General features: G+C 38.0%; 1 protein-coding gene across 1 annotated transcript; it reads right to left on the bottom strand.

Moving 5' to 3' along the window:
• Positions 1-438: 438 nt before the first annotated feature.
• Positions 439-16,532, bottom strand: LOC115967963 (phospholipase D delta-like). Its single transcript, XM_031087140.1, has 10 exons — positions 15,723-16,532; positions 7,482-7,631; positions 6,759-6,953; positions 4,915-5,181; positions 3,848-3,898; positions 3,598-3,727; positions 3,282-3,427; positions 2,907-3,077; positions 1,440-1,670; positions 439-1,039 (listed from the first exon to the last, which is right to left on the bottom strand). Exons 1-10 carry the CDS (start codon positions 16,506-16,508, stop codon positions 701-703), a joined length of 2,466 nt encoding a protein of 821 aa, XP_030943000.1. The 5' UTR covers positions 16,509-16,532; the 3' UTR covers positions 439-700.
• Between the last annotated feature and the right edge of the window lie 3,523 nt (positions 16,533-20,055).

Below are 20,055 nucleotides of genomic sequence, written 5' to 3' on the forward strand. Positions count from 1 at the left end.
TAAGGGATTCAAATCCAAGTTTTATTGCTTCTGTTACTGCGGATATTTGGGTAGTTCTAAATCTTTTTTTGAGAGGAAGGATTTCCATCTCCTTCATTCCAAGTCTTGTTTTGTTCCATTTAGAAGGAGATTGTGACAACACATTTTCAACTTTTGTCCATTGTGGACACATCATACCTATACAATTATATGAGGATCATGAAGATTTTTTTCCTTACAATAAGTGAGATGGAGGATATTCAAATGCAAATTCTTTTTCATGGAACAAATTGAACGATACTACTAAATCACAAGACTCTTAATAGAATTATAAGAAGTTGAATATATACATTTGTAAAAAAATCATAATGGAAAAGTTGAAACCAAAGTCCCAAACAAATTGCTCTATTTGGGTCAATAAAAATTTTCATTAAAATAAGAATTCATTTTCCCCAAATATTAATTAAACAACATTAGAATAATGTATTGAATGGTATATATGCCATATATTACAATCCAACACGCATTGCATCCTTTACAATGCAGGTAACAAATTATGAGCAAGCATAAATTCAATCAACAAGGCTCCTGTTGTTGCTCAAGCTCGTCAAGGAACCATTTTTGCCCCCTCTTTTAAGTCCCAATTAAATGCACCTTATTACTTTTAATTATTTTTATTTTGACTAAATAATGCACATTAAATTATGAACAAGAAGTGTACCTATGTAGTTAATAAAGACAAATCAATGTCAACCGAAATGGATCCGAGCACTTTAACGCTAATAGTTGGAACGTCAACAGATCCAAGTACTTTAACGTTAATATCTGGGAAAGTCTCTTGTTCATCCAAGCACTCTACCTTCCCATTGGCATCAACCTTAATGGGGTATTTAAGGAGGTGCCCTTGCAATAGCGTAAAGTCCTCGGTCTTGTACTTCCTCCAGTTTTCTTCAGCAATCTTGTTCACACTCTCAATGCAACCCAATGTTTCAGGCTCCATGAAGTAATCATCTAAAGTCCCCAAATGTTCTGCCCACAGAGACATTCTATATCCGTATATCTGCATATGTATTGATCAAGGTGGTTAACTTACATAACAAGCAATTCTGTGCTCGTGCATGCGCACGTGCACATAGATATATATATATATATATATATATACACATATATATTGATAATGCAATACTTGGGAATGAGAGGATTTGAATTATAAATATCTTCGTTAAAATGTCAATTAGTTGAGTTATAAGGCTATTGCCTCTAGATAACTATTACACATATCTGGTGCTGATGTTTGAATGATGAATTAAACCAAGACATCAAATTATTTGAGCTACCTTTGATACAACCAAGACATTAAATTATTTGAGCTACCTTTGATACGTCCACCAAAACTTGCAATCATGCAATAGAAAATATAGTACAATGTATATATACTAGGTCTAAATGAATGTGCAAACCTGGCCATGTGGGTGGCCCTTCCTCTTACCCCAAGTTTGATGGGGTTGATATGCACCCATGGCTATCTCACTGTCTCTTGAACCATCCAAAGATCGTTCATTAATATTGGCAGAACCTAATATCACGTACTCGTCATCTACAATCATTCCCTTGCCATGTACGTAAACCATAAACCGTTGAAACTTTTGTGAGTTAGAAACCTGCAAGTTTTTTTTTGAGAAACTAAAAACCTGCAAGTTGATCATGAAAAAACTCTCAGTCACAATTTCTTGCGTATGGTATAGGAAAATGTGATTTTTATTTATTTATTTATTCACTCCTAGAATTCTATTGACGAAAAGCTAACGCTCATCTACGAGTAAAAAGTATACAATTTTATGTACATACGCTTGATCAACAAGGATATACACATTTACATATGTGCAACTTGTATATGGCACTGTTTAATTGTGCTAGCTCAAAATAAAGCAGTAAATGTTACTACATCAGTCTTCCAAAATATATTACAAATAACAAAAAATTCAAACATTTGTTTATTATATATTAAATAATTACCAATCACATTAATTTATAAGTATTTTGTAGTAAAATTAGTAGTTGTTTTAGTAATTTGCTAAATTGAAACAATCACAGTCACACTCATGAGTTTTGGTTAAGTTAGTTGATTTATTTATCAATTTTAAAATGAGTTGATTGAATTTTGTACATACTTATTTTTTGGAATATTTCACGTGTAAGTGACGTAGTTAGTTAAGTAGTGAAGTATAATAACAAAAATAAATTGTTGATATAATATAATTAGGCCCAAACCCATAAGCTTAAACTTTTGGGTCAAGTCTTTTCAAAAAAAAAAAAAAATTATGTCGAGTGGTATATATATTATATTATTAATTACTTGATTGGATTCTCCCTAGATTTCTAATGACCCAAGTTTTTTTTGTTTTTTTTTTTTCGAAGGAAAATGACCCAAATAATTAAAGACGCTAACTACATATGTACTGTATCCCAGTATAGTACCCGAAGTAAGACTTAACACACACTTAATTAAGCATTGCTTGGAATTTGTAGTCTATGATGTCCATTGCCAAGATACTTTCTTGACTTATGTATGGCAACTATATTGCCACATAATCACACCAAATTTTTTGAAGGTTAATTAAACTCATTGTATTTTCGTGTGTTTTGCGCTAGATCTCTGAGGATGTATAATTGTTTTGTGAGGGTATTTTTGTGTCATCTATTTAATCTCTCTACCTTTTAGTAAATCTTTCTTTTAGACACCCCATTAACATAGGCCTATGAAAGAATAAATAAATATTTGGGTTTCCTATTTGATTGCTTCTTTTATCTTTCCATTCTATTTTCTCATAAACTCATATATGTATAAAAAGTTGAAACTTCTGCTATCTCAAAAAAAAAATAAATAAATAACACTGGCCCGAAATTTTCATAGAGCATTATGATACCTTCTCCACCTTCTTGACGGATTGAATAGGTGGAGCTGACACTTCTTTGGTCAGTTCTTCCCGCTTACCAAGACAATAGAAATTCAGGTAGTCTTGGGGACGTGAATCTTCAAGATGCATGGATTTCAACTCTCGTGCTATGATTCCATACATCATTTGCATTGTCTGGCTCTGAGAACAGCAAATTAAAAGAACAAGATAATAATATGGAATTTAATAATACAATTATTAAATGTAACACTGTAACTACAGTACCCCATGCATGGAGGAAAACTATTATCTACTTGATTTAACGTTTTGGACAACCATGCAAGGTTCAGTAAGTAGAAGGAAAATAATGTAAATGCTAATTGGTTAAAGAATTGTGAATGTTACCTGCCAAAATAGCACTTCTTCTGTGACTATGCGCCATGTACCTTCGGGGCACATTGGTATGACAATGTAAACTGCAAATCTCTCCTTTGCTCTAATCTTACTAGCAATCTTCAATGCCAGCTCCATTGGAATTAAATTATTGGCACCTGATCAAACCCAAAAAAGAGTCATTGAAGTAAGAGTTTGATGAATAAGGGGAAAAAAAAAAATATATATATATATATATATAGAAGAGCCATTGGACAGTTGAGTTTGAGCATTGTAGAGCGAATGGCAAGGTAATAATATTACTAATTGTAGAGATTGGGTCTATGACCTGGGTCTTTGTCAGATTGCCATGCATATGAAGATCCAAGAAAAAATTGATTCTCAATGTATATAAAATGCTGGGCAGATCTAATTGCCTGGATGTACGCTGATTGAATGCTCTTCTCTACAACCAAATTCTACAACAGAAGTGAAAGGCAGAGAACTTCCCTAAGCAGCTAGCTCTGTACTTATTTAAAACTAAAAGTAGTGAATGAAGAATCAATTAATATATCATTATCACTTAGAAAATGGTAAACCTGAGTTGCAGGAAATATTTCCAAACACCCTGAATCAACTGAGCGGAAAACCTGCCAATTTTAGAATGAACAACTAAAGACTAAGTAGAACTCATTGAATATATGTAATAAATTATAGGTTTAATTCCCATTTTAGCTCCTTACCTTGGTTTTATCTTTTATGTTTAAAAACGGTCCATAATGTTCTAAATGTGCTATTTTACTCCTTAATCTTTTGATATATTGTGCCAAAATAGCCACTACCATTAAATAGTGCATAGAAAAATCTAACATGACATATGGTAATATTAAAATAATATTTTTGATTATAAATGAATGCCTATGCCACGTGACCTTTGTTATAAGGAGTATTTTTTTAACCTTTTGACTTGTCAAATAATTATGTGGCTTTTATATTTTTCCGTGTTCAAAGGTGGTATAGTGCTTATCAAAAATCAGATATACGAAGTCTTCATGAACGGCAATGCTTCGGCACAATTGCTTCAAGGTCTGTAACATGCCGTTCATAAATTGATTTGGGTTTTGGATGGTCTGATGTTAAGGGAGTAAAAAAGGCTGTGGAAAATTATGATAGATCAGGAAAAAGATTTGAAATTCATGACTTTGTCCTTTTCCATTCACTCATATCTTCACTCTTGCTACCAAAAATATCTTCCTTCACTTTCAAGGAAAAAATATACCCTTTAGTGGGTACATATATGCAACGTCTCTTTCATAACGATTTGGGATTAGGCACAATAATTGTGCAATTACTCTCCATGGCTGAGATTGAGAATTAAAAAATGAAACTTTCAGCCTCAATCTTTGAATTAAAAAAAGTTCAAAAGTAAAAATATTTTGTGAGAGAAATGGAGCTAATTGCACCCATGTAATATTCTAGATTGCACAAGTCCTAATCCGTGTAGGAACTGTTTTGACACAAATTGATCACAACATTAAAGACTAAAATAACAAATTTGAAATGTCAAGGACCATTTTAAAACATGAGACAAAAGTGAAGAACAAAAATAAGGATTAAACCTAATCATATAAGCTTTATTTTGAGAAGCGCATACTAACTACTTTACCTGAACATGCCAGTTTTCCGGATCATCTTCTTTGGAAACCCAAAATTTAGGGTCGTCATTTGAAATTGATTGGGAAGAACTCGGCATGGGGATGTCTAAGTTCATTAAAGCACGAAAAATGATTTTGCAGCACTTCTTAAGCCCTGACGACCATTTTGCAGCTTTGCCCCAAAGCTGCTCAAAAGTAGTGAGCACATCATATGCAGCAGGCCCTTCTATCTTGCAATGTAAATCATGCCATGGTTGCCTTGGACGGTGAGCTCCTGCCTATTATTTGAGAAGAAACGAGAAAGAAAGATCATCCAATCTGTGAGCTATGATGGCGTTTTGAACCCAAGTTCTCCCTAAGGGTGGAGATGGTGGATTAGTGGCGGAGCCACTTGAAGGACGTATGCTTTTTATTTCTATTTTTAATGTTAATATAGGTATAGTTATAATTTTTTTTTTAAATAACACTTGGCCCCTGATTTTTTTCAATATTTATATTATAAGCATATACATAAGGTTTAAATCACATGCATTAGTTTTTAATTATAGTGAATTCCAATGATAATATTCCAAGCGCAATGGATGAAAGTGGTGTGACTAAAGCATTTGTAAATCTTCAGCCCAAAAAAAAAAAAGCATTTGTAAATCAAATGATTCTGATTAAAAATTTTAAAACATGAGGTGTGATTAGAAAATATTTATCAAAGGTGGAATAATATATGTAAATTTCATTTATTTATTTATAATTATATGAATCTTGTACAAAGATATTATTTTTTAAGGATAATTAGCATAAGGAGTCAGGACAATCCTGGCTTTCTTCCATCGAACTTTTTTGGCCAAGTCACTAAGGTGGTGGATTGAGGGGTGAAATTTTACAACCAATATTCTTGCCAAAATTTTCGAAGTTTATGTATTAAAACTTAAATCCCCCCAACCCCAAAGTTTATGGATTTCTTTTATATTTTTCTTTTTTATATGTCAAATTTTATTAAAAAAAGAAAAGAAAAATATTTCATATTTTATCACTGATTTTTAAAATTAAAGTTCAAAACCTACAAAAGGTTGAAGAAAAAAGAAATAATTTATTCATCTTCAATAAATTTACTCGAAAAGAGAAGAAGAAAAAAATGTTAAAAGAAGCTCAAATTCTTAATGCAATAATTTATTCATCTTCAATAAATTTTTTCGTTAAGTAATAAAATATAAGGATATATACATAATAAACTCTAAAGTTTAATATTTAAAAAAAAAAAAATCGATTTCAAGTTTTTTTTTTTTTTTTTTTGGAGAAAAATATCGTTTTCAAGTTAAACTTTGAATTCAAGTGCATATATATTCTCTTCTAAAAAAAAGTGAATGTATATTCATAGTATAGTTTTTTTTTTTTTTTTTTAAGTTACATTTTGATTATTTTTTGAATTAACCAAAATATCAAAAATCACATGAGCTATACTCAACATTTGTCTAGCTACTAAAAATATTTTCGTGAGAATCATAGATTCAAATTGAAATTTAAAAAAAGTCACAAAGTTTCTTATTCACGTGTAAAAAAAGCCACAAAAAAAAAATCATAATACATAAACACAATACAAAATATAGCTTATTATTAACGTGAATCATTTTTATCAATCAATTACGTTTTAGGTACTTGTGTGCATGTATGCGCATATGTGTCGCTTATGAATTACTTCCCCCCCCGCCCCCCCCACGCCCAACAAATAAAATCATGCCCCATTATTGATTCTTCACATAGAGAGAATTGGACGATAAAATTCGGTTACAAGACTCTTGGTAATGGCTTATACTACTAAAAAGATAATAAAACTCTTCAAGATATAATAGTAAATACTCACAGGAAGTGTTGGATTACGATAATCGTTTTGATATACAGTGCAATGATCACGAAATAGTCGATGCTCAGGGGTATCATAGCGGCCATCACGAAGGTCTAGACCTCCAATAAAAGCAGTTATCTTCCTTGTATCATCAGACGCTTGTGTATCCACAATCACACTTTTCTGATGATGTGAACAAAGAAATTTATTGGCCTGGAGCACCACAAGATAATTGTGAGCAATTTGATTTGCTTAATCATGCATCAAGCTAAGAAATAAAATTCAGGCTTCATTCTAAGCTAAGAAGTGCAATTTTTTGTCTAATTTGTAACCTACCTTGTAAGATAAATTTGTATACAAAAGAATTTTGAAGGAGCAAGTGAAGCATAGACATGCATTAAGATGTTTTTCTTCTCTGAAGTCCAATTAAATGGAACCCTAAACTCAAAGTATTAAACTCAAAGTATTACAAGTAATTAGTTTTCTAATATTAAAACATTACACCATTGCACACTCTTAGTGTGATGGTCACTTCACAAATATAAGTGCTTGTGAGAGGGAGGGGGATTCAAGCCTCCAGAATGAAGCTTCACACACATACAGTTAAATTAAACTATAGTAAAATTCTATCTCAAATAAAAAATAATTCAAAAAAATAAAATATTGATTAATTCTAACATTGGAAAAAAAATGACACATTTTAAGCATGTTTTGAATTAATCTTCAGTAAAATATCAATACCATAAATTTCCTTGTCAAAGTCACAATTCCTGGTTCACTGTCTAGATATTTGAAAAGGTTTAGCTGACTTCGAGATGACAATATACATTGGACGGAAGAGTTCTTGAAAAAATTCTGAGTTTCTTCATCATGAGTGTCCATCATACCAAACTGCATGCAAAGCTCTATGAGTTAAATATTTATTTTGTAAGGGAAAACCTTTAGATATAATACCTTAATATCTATAAAAAAATTCAAATAAATGATGGTATTGATCAATATAGATTTAATGCAGTTATGTGTTTGAATTATATTAATTTAGTTCCTCAAATTTTAAAAGTTAGTATGATCATTCTTGGATCTCCTTTACATTTGCATTTTATTAAAATTAATAGTTGAAATTGACTTGTGTAGGGATAAGGGCCCAAGGTTGTATATTGGGCCTTGGACTTGGCCGAGGACGTTGGATGATCCGAGGACGAATAATAGTAGCGAGAGCGTTAAGCTCAGAGCCCCATAAGTAAGATGCAAATAGAAAGGTTGGGAAAGGTGGTCCGAGGAGGAGTATCTCCTCGGATGGACAAAACACAGATCAAATGTATACCCTTTCATTCAAGGTGACCCTCTAGGAAATTCCACTGATAGGAACGTGCATTATGAACATACAAGAGGGATGGAAGCTCAGAAATATCTAAGGAAAGGCTGTTGCCACCGCATTAAATGCTCTATAGCTAACTTTCTGGCTGTATTAATGTGAAGAAGACTCCTGAACAGTACTACCTTGGCTACCCCAACTAACAGAGGACCTAGGAGGGTGTCCGATGAAACAAGCACTCAAGTAGTGGTTTAGATGATCAACAAGTGTAGGGCCAAGATTGCTCAAAGGGAACTATATAATATAAAAGACCCTCCATGGAAAAAGGAGGAGGGAGAAATCAAGAGAAACAAACTGTAACAATCAAGAAACAACTTGTAATCAAACTTAAGAGAAATATATAAGAACCGATCTCCTCGGATTGTGTCGAGTACGATTTTCTTTAGTTGAATCATTCTGTCTTTTTGTTCTTGTCATTGAAACCCACTATATTGGTCATCCAACTCGTCTAAGCCCAGTTTTCCAACCCACTCTCTACAAATTCATTGTTTTGGACTTTTTGAGCTTGAGTCCATCTATCATTTGGGTTGAGGTCCAAATTTGGTTCATACAACTTGATTTTGAAATTTTAACCTTTCCATGATAGTCATTTAAAGTATGCTCCTAGAAAGCACCTGTATAAAGTACATGTTCGGTATTGTATAGTGACACAACATTTTTTGAAAAAATAGGATACAGGTACGATGGATATACATATATTAATTAGTTATTAAATATATATTTATATATAGTTAAACATTTATTTTTCATAAATATTAAACATATATCAATTTAAGATAAATAATGTATGTAAGGACACGATTCGTGGCGGACCGTAACAGTGTCGGGTTCGCACGTAAAAAGGCCCCTAACAATATCATTTGTAGAGCGTGGGTTTGGAAGGCTAGGCCCTGGTTGACAGGCGGTGAGTTTTTCGCGGTGTTCGTACAAGTTTAAGTTTTCCTTCACCCCTGGAGTCTTTCTCCTGGAGGTGGGCTGGGAGGCTCTGGTTTTTGGCTATTTTTCCCAACCCCCTCTGTTGGTGCACCTTCCTTTTTATTATATAGTCCGTCTTGGTCGATCCTGACCCTCCACTTGTAGGTCAGGCAGGAGCTTATTTCTGTATCCATCCCATCAACCGTCCCGTCTAACTTTCTATTAGTGGCATGGATCGAGGCTTACACCGTCCAAACGTCTTTTCTCATTAATCAGCTCTGGGTATTGGCAGGTGCATTTACTGAAGAGGGGACGCATTTTCCTTGGTCCAATTTCACACCCTGCTTCCCTATGGGCCCCATTCCGTTCTCATCCCCTTAAGGGGGCTGTTTGGGGATTGCCTACACCATGGTGTTGGTCTTCCCATTGAAGCTCTGGAATGCCGAGGACAGGGTAAGGTCTCAGCCGTTCCCCTTGCTACCTCGGTCACTGATCATTTGTCTTCGGCAAGATACCTCATCGACACGGGCCCTGGGCCCAAATAGAGTTTGGGCCGGATTGCAGACCTCTCGGACCCACAATAGCCCCTCAAAATCCTGCTATCCGTCCCCTCGGACGGATAGGAGGGTTTTGATGACATCAGGGATCTGCCAATGCCTATCAATCCTTGTCATCTATCGATTCCCGAGGTTTTTCACCTGCCCAAGGCACGTTCCTAGAGCCGTTGGAAGGCGAAACGTGGCCTCATTAAATACGGGCGGCTTGGTGCTTCCCACGTTCAACGGTGTGATGGAAATCGAACGGTGGTGATCTCCTGGCCTCTTTGGGCGGGAAAAAGGGCGTGCAGTTTACCCTAGAAAGTATAAAAGATTTTTTGGGGATGGATCCGTCTCTCCAATTCTGTACTTAAGAGGTTTAGTGCATGTATCCAGGGTTCATCCGAACTTCCGCCCAAATTCAAGTCTATCTCAAGCACATATAGCCCATCCGAAGCGTAATTCTCCTTTTATGTAAGTTCCCTATCTCCATTAACTCGCGTTTTTTCTTTTCTGAGTTTATTTCTCTTTGGCTCCCTTTCTTTTCCGTCGCGGGTTAGGTTTGTTTTAGCAAATGACAAAGGCAACTAAATTGAGATTGAGGAAGTTGGTCGATACTGAAGAGGCGATGAATAAGTTCATCGTTGATTATAGGATTCCCCCCAACGTAAGTCTGGAGCACTGTAAGATGGGGGAATGGCACATTAAGAGGGGAACGGGCGCGGTTGTAATTCCCGTCCTCGCTTTTGTAGAGGGAGGTATGAGAATCCCTATGGGACCAGTGACGAGGGGTTACCTCAGGCATTTCCGTTTAGCCCCTACCCAGTGCGCCGGCAACGTTCTTAGGATTTTGGGTTGCGTGGACGCTTTAAACGAGAAGATGGGTTTAAGACTGACCCACCATGATGTAAACTGGTGCTATAACCTCCAGAAATTGAAAGGAAAAACCTACTACATGAGGTCGAGGGATGATAGGGTTCGGTTGATCCAGTGCCTCCCTAATTCCAACAAGGGACTGAACAAGGATTTCCTTATCGTCTCTGGGGAGTGGCATGATGGCAATCCATGCCCCGTAGTAGAAGGAGAACCAGGTGGGGTATTAAGAATGGAAGAGGGATAACCCTTTAAGCCATTCTAACCTAACGTCTTCCGATAACTAACCATGCATATATGTTTGTTGTTTTTGTAGATGAACGCGCCTATACACGGCATTTTCATTTAGTCAATCGGGCAGACTTGGAGACCGTTTTACAAGCGGCGATTTTTGTGAATGACAGTGATGGCCAAGTCCGTGCAGCTCACAAAATACTAGGGTACCCTCCGGTTCAGAAGTCATTCGGGGACGCAAAGCACGTGATCAGTGCCCGCCGTCCTTGGCTTCCAAAAATTACCGTGGTAGAGAAGGGATTTTTAATCTCACAGGAGCCAGCTGTCCCCAAGAACATCCCCCTGGTGGGTTCCTCTTCGTCTCATCAAGCAGCAGAGGACGAAGGTGAGCCAGATCAGCCGGAGGAAGGGTTCGGGGTATTTGACTTAGTCTACCAATTCGAGGACCCTCCTGGTGACCTAGGTGACCCAGCCTTGTCCGAGGCGGAGTTGTCATTAATAGGCACCTCTTCTCAAGCCGAGATGTGAGTCAAGAGAATACCTTTAACCCCCCTTCTTCAACTCCTCGAGGACCAACCAGGGAAGGATACCCAGGAGGCACCACAACCCAATGCTCCTCCTCCACCACCTCGGCCCCTTACAATCCAAACCAGGTCATCCTCCACCAAGTCTCAGCCACAATCCACCCGCCCCGAACCTCCCACCTCCTCCCAACCAGCTCGGTCTCCTCGACCTGAAGGTGCTGATTCCAAGAGAAAGAGGAGCCCTAAGGGCAAGGACATCGTGGACGAGGGAAAATCCCAACCTCCTAAGGAGAAGGATGAGACTCCGCGCACAAAACAACTGAAGATCGGACCCCAAGGCAAGGGCAAAGGACCCACAGTTCAAACCTCTCAAGGCAAGGGAAAAGGAATTGATTCCCAATCCCTACCGAGCGCCTGGCTTCCTGCCCCAATGCTTCACGGGGGTCCATTACTGGAAACTGCCTCTCTGAGGGACCTTGGAGACGGCGAGGGTGGATACGTGGCGGATGCATTAGGGAGAACCATGTTACTCCCTAATGACATGGATGAGCTGAAGAGAATGAGGATGCAGGAGGTTTTTCTCAGTACTAAGAGATACTTGGGCATGGTAAGATTTCTTGAAACCTAACACTTTATTAACTCTTGTCACCGGTTGGTCACTCACTACACGTTCATCTTTCTTGACAGGCTTTCTAGGCAACCTATAGGATGGAGGAAGAAGTGCATGACAGGAGTAAGGCGGCCGAGAATGAACGCAAGAAGCGCATAACGGCCTCAAAGACTCTCGAAGCTTCTGAAAAGGAACTTGCCAAAGTCAAGGATGACTTAACAATGACTACCCGCGAGAGGGATAACGTCTCGGCGGGCCTTGCTAGTGCCCAAAAACAGGCCAAGGACCAAACCAAGCGCGCAATTGAAGCCGAGGACCAGCTGCGAACAGCCAGAGATCTGATCGAGGATTTAAATAAGCAGCTGGCCGCGGCTCTGCATGAGAAAGGAGTGGCAGAGTATGCCCGTGATGAAGCCGTAAGGGCAAAGCAGGAGGCCGAGTTTGCCAGGAATGAGGCAGAAGCTGCCAAGAATACGGCCGAGGACGATGGTTACAACATGGGAGTAGCTGAAACCCAAGCCACCCTTAAGGCGCAGATTCCTGGAGTGTGCAGGTTTTATTGCTTCCAGGTCTGGGAAGAAGCATTGAAGCGAGTTGGGGTGGACGCTTCATCAGATTTGTGGAAGGCAGAGAGCGTATTCTACCCGGCGGCCATCCGCGAGACCACTTCCACCAGCTCTGCGACCACGGATGATCAACTCGAGGAAGGGGTCACCCCGTCGGAAAACTTACAAGCCAGTGGTTCCTCTAGCAAGGCGCCCAAAGAGGGAAAACTTCAGGATGTGACAGTGATATCGCAGCATGCGGATCCTGGGGCACCTACAGAGGTTACTGAGCCCAAGGTTGGCATTCAGGTGTCCAGTACAGAAGAACCAGCCACACTTGCACAGCCGCCACAGGCTATTCCCCTTGCCGTGGTCCCTCAGAGTACCAGTGCTGATCCTGTTCAGCCTTCCCCAGAAGGAACCGTCATTCCGGGCATCGAAGCTGATCTTGTTCCCATCTCCCAAGATGTCACCGACAAAAAAGCAGAAGAGTAGAAACCTTGGTTGGGCTTTTGTATTCGTTTTTATTTGAACGATTAACTTGTTTCTTTTCCTTTCACAAACTTCCTAATTTATTGATGGTTTACAAGCATTTGAACATGTATATATGAAATCTTGTTTTTCCTTTTCCCTTCTGATTACATCGTTAACCGCCCTCGTTGATGCGCACTATTTGCTTATGAACTCTGCGCTGATTCATTTTAACATGTATAAATAGCTATGCATGCAATACATTTATCATCATGTTCCCCAAACCCTAACTTACTTGCACCCGCAGAGGCCTTAGATTCATTTCCAACCTTCGTCTTACGAAGATATAAGCACCATTTTCGACGTCACGCATAATAGCTAAATCTCGCTTAGTGCCTGGTTTTCCTCATCCAAGTAGTTGGATTCCCCATAGGCTTGAGTCCGAGGACCATGCAATGCCCTGGTTCTGTCCAAACCTAGTTTTCCTCATCCAAGTAGTTGGTTTCCCCATAGGCTTGAGTCCGAGGACCATGCAATGCCTTGGTTCTGTCCAAAACCTAGTTTTCCTCATCCAAGTAGTTGGTTTCCCCATAGGCTTGAGTCCGAGACTGCAATGCCTTGGTTCTGTCCAAAACCTAGTTTTCCTCATCCAAGTAGTTGGTTTCCCCATAGGCTTGAGCCCGAGGACCATGCAATGCCTTGGTTCTGTCCAAAACCTAGTTTTCCTCATCCAAGTAGTTGGTTTCCCCATAGGCTTGAGTCCGTGGACCATGCAATGCCTTGATTCTGTCCAAAACCTAGTTTTCCTCATCCAAGTAGTTGGTTTCCCCATAGGCTTGAGTCCGTGGACTATGTAATGCCTTGGTTCTGTCCAAAACCTAGTTTTCCTCATCCAAGTAGTTGGTTTCCCCATAGGCTTGAGTCCGTGGACTATGCAATGCCTTGGTTCTGTCCAAAACCTAGTTTTCTCTTTGTGTGGGATCTTGGCTTTAGGGGAGTTAGCTCCTCAGCCAAGCCCCTAGAGTTTATCCATACGATTAACGCTATCAAGTGCCTAGTTTGCTCTTTACGGGGGACCTTGGCTTTAAGAGAGTTAGCTCCTCAGCCAAGCCCCTAGTCAAGAAACGTAACCCCTAGCAGAACTTTATACTAGAACTCTATAACTAACGGTTAGAAATAACGAAGAAACTCTATCGACCCACATCCTATACCAACACACAAGCCTTTCCCACAGACGGCGCCAATTGTAAGGACACGATTCGTGGCGGACCGTAACAGTGTCGGGTTCGCACGTAAAAAGGCCCCTAACAATATCATTTGTAGAGCGTGGGTTTGGAAGGCTAGGCCCTGGTTGACAGGCGGTGGGTTTTTCGTGGTGTTCGTACAAGTTTAAGTTTTCCTTCACCCCTGGAGTCTTTCTCCTGGAGGTGGGCTGGGAGGCTCTGGTTTTTGGCCATTTTTCCCAACCCCCTCTGTTGGTGCACCTTCCTTTTTATTATATAGTCCGTCTTGGTCGATCCTGACCCTCCACTTGTAGGTCAGGCAGGAGCTTATTTCTGTATCCATCCCATCAACCGTCCCGTCTAACTTTCTATTAGTGGCATGGATCGAGGCTTACACCGTCCAAACGTCTTTTCTCATTAATCAGCTCTGGGTATTGGCAGGTGCATTTACTGAAGAGGGGACGCATTTTCCTTGGTCCAATTTCACACCCTGCTTCCCTATGGGCCCCATTCCGTTCTCATCCCCTTAAGGGGGCTGTTTGGGGATTGCCTACACCATGGTGTTGGTCTTCCCATTGAAGCTCTGGAATGCCGAGGACAGGGTAAGGTCTCAGCCGTTCCCCTTGCTACCTCGGCCACTGATCATTCGTCTTCGGCAAGATACCTCCTCGGCACGGGCCCAGGGCCCAGATAGAGTTTGGGCCGGATTGCAGACCTCTCGGACCCACAATGTATATTTTATTTCTATATATTATTAATCATTTATGTTTTTTTTTTATCAAATTAAGAGTAATAATGGATAATAAATCAAATTCATTACTATTAAAGGATTCTCATAAAACAAATCAAGAATAAAGATATTTATTAATTTTTTAATGCAATATTTTTATTTAGAGCACAAATGTTTTCTTTGTTTTGTTAGAAAGTATTTGATCCATCTTGATTTTGTGTCTCGGTTGTGTCCTACATTTTTTTTTTTAATTTTTAAAAAATGACACAACTGGGACATGCATGCAAAAGTATCCGAGGAGTGTCAAGTGTTTGATGTGTCTAGCAAAGGTACAACACTCCAAATGAAGTATTTGTGCTTCCTATTTATTCCATTTACCTCATCAAATAATTCCGTTAAAAATAAAGCAAAGAGAAAACTAAATAATGAAATTGACTTGATTTTAAAAATTGAAAGTCTAATGAAAAATGACTGGCAATTCAAGGGAAAATAGCTAAAACATATTTTAGTCCTTAAAATTTATTTTTTTGTCATTTTTGTCCTTAAACTTTAACATTAAAATTAAACTGATTATTCCATTTGTTTTGTCTATGAAAGAAACTATAACCATACACATATATGATTTGACCCTACTTTACTATATTTAGCGGTAATCGATAGTCAACAAAGGTCGCAAGCTCTGTCTAAATAGAAATGTTGAAGTTAAAACACTACAATAACAACAATTAAAAAAAAAATTATAGACATAATTATGTGAATTTTAATTAACTCAATTAATAAAATTTTTTGTTATCAAATAAAAAATTTATAAAAAAATATAATGATTGGCCAATTATAGGTTGAAATTATACCGTAGTTATCTCATTAAAAAACAAAAAACTTAAATGCCTTTTAATCTTAAAAATAAAAATAAAACCATAAATGCCAATTCATTGTTAGCTCATACCACATCGTTCCAAAGCAAGAGCAAAACTCGAACGCCCTGCTTCGACTTATGCTTGAGCAAATCTCCCAAATTCAAATTCCCAGCACTAGGCAATGGCCTCGTCGGCTCTCTCACCAGCTTCACCTTGTGGTAAATGGACCACCCAACAATGTACACCACTTTTTCTGCCTCCAATATCGCATGGCACATATCCTCCCAACACTTTTCGTGCTCAAATACCTTCCCGTCTTGTAACTTAATCTCCGGCAGCACCGAGTCTGGCACATGCGCGTCTTGATACAGCGTCACAGACCCGCCTTTCCGAACCGGGAAGCGACAATCTTGGACTCCAAAATTATCCGGATCAGAGGCAATACCATACTGGTACAACGGAGTGTCCTCACAGTTGGTGAATTTCACTTCAATGAAGATAGCGGCATCGGGTTTCATTTGTTTACCGGAACACGGGAACCAATGGCTGATAGCTTCGCCGGTGACGATTTGCTGGACCGAGACGGAAGTGGTTCCTATCGACTTCGTGTTATTAATGTAATCATTGTACTGCAGGTTGAAGCGGAGCTCCGGTTTGAAGACCGGGTGGGCTAGGGGAATCTGGAAGTGCTCATTCCATTCTGGACTTCCAGAGTTGTACACTACGGTGCGAGTGCGAGCCAAGTTGATATCACCGAGCAAAACCGTGACATAAGTGTCTGAGGGGATCTCGAAGCCGCGACCTTTGAGGATTTTCAGATCAAGGTCTCCATGAAGGTACTGCAGCGAGTCTGAATTAGTATTAACTTCGGCCATGAGGACAGTATAATATCTTGAAAAAGAGAGAGGGTGGTGGAAAACAAGTTGCAAGTGTGTGATCCATTATTGATGTTCCATCCCATATAAATTATAGTGTGGGACACATGAGGAATAATTTCTCCTCGTTTTACACGGTAATTGATTTTCTTTTTTTTTCTTCTACATGAAATCATGGATAGAGTGATTTTATACCTTTTGAGTTGTGCTAAAGCAATTCTTGTCTTGCGTAAAGACCAGTAGTTCATGATTCTCGTGAGAGTGTTCTATAAATTTGGATCATATAAAAGAAAATTCATGATATATGTTAAAGAATCTATTGAAGTGAAATGTCACCAATAATAACAAAATATGATAAAGATTATTGGAAAAAAATAAAGCAAGTTCTTTATTTCTTTGTTAGATGATTTACTAAAAAGGGGATCTCATCATCATAATTTCATAAACAACATTCTCACTCATGTGTTTAGCCAAAAAAAAATTCTCACTCATGTTGTTGCTAGCACGCATATCATTTATGGGGAAGAGAAAATAGCATATTTAAGAATTATTAAAGAGAAAAGGGAAAGTAATAGCAAGTAAAAAATTGGCAATAAATTGATAAACCAAAACATGATTGACTTGGGTTTAAATCTAAATTTTTTTACATGCTTTGACAAGCTTATTTTATATGGGTTTATTTGGTTTAAAAACTAAAATGGATAAAATTACAATTATACTTAAAATAGGTGAGGTAATTTAAAAAAATCTTATAACTCAGTGGCATTATTTGATTCTCTCAATAAAAGAAAACTTGAGTTTGAATCTTCCTCCCCACTTATTGTAAGAAAAAATGAAAAAGCTTAAAAGATGTGAGACTTAAAAAAAAAAAAAAAAAAAACCATAAATAAGCTTGCTTTGAAATTAAAGAGGATTTTAAGCAAAAACAAATGAACCATGCATTAGTCTGAAGTTTAAGAAAGGAATCGTAAAATCAAGGTGGCTTTTTTCACCTCGATGGGAATGACCCACTTATATTCTTTTTATTAGTAATAAAGAAAGGTATTTTGAGCCCATGTCAATATTAAAGCAATTCTTAACTTGGGAAATCTCTGTATCTAACTCGTTTTTAGCCAAAACTTCAAAGAAAGGAATTGTATAATCATGACTGTGCGTACCCAAAATATAAGACTATTGGGCTTGATTTCTATTTGGACTCACAATCTATTTGTTTTGTGGGCTTTTGGGTTTCCTACTGTGGGTGGTTCTATGCCCGGCAGACCCAAATATACTTCTATTTCCTCACACCTTTCATTTTTCCTCACAGAATCACTCCTTTGTTTTCTCTAAGTGTTTACTCTTTTTTTCTAGTGCTTTTCCCAAAATTGCTTACCCCCTTTCCTCATTCTCTCTCAAGGATGAGTGGAGGAGTTATGATTACTTCTCCTTCTTAGTGCGAATAGTGGTCCAATTCCATCATCTCAAGGTGGACGTTTCGTTGGGAAAGTGGGAGTGGCATTAGAACTGATTACTACTTCTGTCGTTTGTTCAGTAGTGACATTGTCAAATGCACGGCCGAGCAGTTGGGCACAGGGCGCCTCCAGGCAATAACTCTCCCGTCCCGGCCAGGGATAAAGGGGGAGGGGGGGGGGCTTGCTCGATGTGTCCAATATGGTCTCATTTCAGGTTCCCGAGTCCAAATTGGGCTCAGAGGCATCTAGGCCGAGGTTTAAGGCCCAAGTGTGAGGATGGGTGTATGACGTGATGTGGGCTTTGGGCCCTAGGAAGATGGGTTCAAAGGCCTAATCCCTATATCGGGGGCTTAATTCCCGTACAATGACGGCTTGCTTTCTTTCGATGTGAATGATCCATTTATACTTAGTTTTAATAATGAAAAGGACTCTATAAGCCTATTATTTTCCACAAAGAATTGTATGCCTTTGTGTTGAAGCAATATTTGGCTTGTATAAACTCAAATATAACTTCTTTTAGGTTTTTTTTTTTTTTTTTTTTATAAAATTATTTTCATTTATTTATTTTACTTAGAAACTATGCTAAGTAAAAGTACAAATAGCCTTAAAATATGCTTAAAAATTATAAATAAGTTGGTAGTGAAAATAAGTTAAATTTTGAGTTACAAAGCAAATGAACCATTAGCTAGAAGTTCAAGAAAGGCGTGCAATTGTGTTTACTTTTCTCCTTTCAATATGATTAGTCCCCTTATATTCTTTTTAATAATGGAGAAAGGGATTTTGATGTCACAGAAGTTACAAGAAAACAAACACATTGCTTTTTGAATGGAAAAAGAAACTAAACATGTTAGCTTCTAAATGAAACCTCGAATCGATGAGGGATCTCTTGAATCCACAAGGTGATAGGATTCTGGAATCCACCAGAGAGAAATAGACAAAGTCTGTATTTCTTACAATAAGTTATAAATAGTAAAAGCAAACCTAGGGTGGCTAGGAAAACGCCTAAAAACCCTAATCCGCGCTAATAATGTAATTAGGTGGCAAAATAGTAAATTTTTTTCCAAAAATATCAAAATTTAGATAATTGAAGAAAATGAAAATAATGTCTCTAAGAGATGTCCCAAAACAGATGGGATCTTATTCTGACTTTTAAACTAAAATTTATTAAGGAAAAAAGAATACTATAAATAGCAAAAACACTGTTTTCGGACCTTAACAAAGGAATTTGTTTAAATTTAGGCGACGCTCGAGATATATCGAGTTTGGATTAGAATGCTGTTTCCTTTCAACCTGCCAAATTTCATATAATTTTGACACCATCGCCCCGATGGCCTCTACTAACACCCCCTTGATCTTGTGCTGTGACTTCCAGCGCCTTTACTACTCCAAAAAGATCTGTGCTGTCTTTTCTACATCAGATTCTATGAGCCTATGTTGAAGCAATTATTGGCTCATGTAATCTCTTGACCTAACTTTTCTTAACCCCCCCCCCCCCCCAAAAAAAAAAAAAATCCAAAAAAGAGGTAGAATTTTATGATTGTGGGAAATACTTATTCGTATCCATTTTTTCAAGCTTTGTGTTTGTTTGATTATTGATTATACTTAAAAGAGAATATGTTAAAAGGCCTTGATGGATAAAGTTAAAAAAATGTTTAGTATAAAGTTAAAAGGCCTTGATGGCAACCAAATGGTGTTTTGATGACAATTGAAAGGGTTTGATAACAGCATAGAATATTGTTGTCCATAAAACCTATTATATTGAGAGTGTGTGTCTATATATATATATATATATATATTACAACAAGTAGGATGGAGGATGCAAATCCATGTATAGGGAAACTTTTGGAGCCATGGACCCCTCCTCCTCCCCTAGGTTTTGCTCAGATAAACTTTGACACAGTTGTGAGATACTCCTCGGTCACTTTAGCTTCTGTGTGTTGGGATCAAAAGGTAGAGCTCTCTTTTTTTTGGACTAAAGTCTATGGGTGCAAGACTGCGAGGGATCCCTTGTGGGTTGAAGGCTTGAAGCTCAAGTAGCGTTGATGGCTATTAAAAAAGCTAAATAATAGGGTCTTTCTTCAATTATTCTTGAGGGG

The sequence above is a fragment of the Quercus lobata genome, chromosome 11, assembly GCF_001633185.2.
Source record: "Quercus lobata isolate SW786 chromosome 11, ValleyOak3.0 Primary Assembly, whole genome shotgun sequence".
Taxonomy (NCBI): Eukaryota; Viridiplantae; Streptophyta; class Magnoliopsida; order Fagales; family Fagaceae; genus Quercus; species Quercus lobata.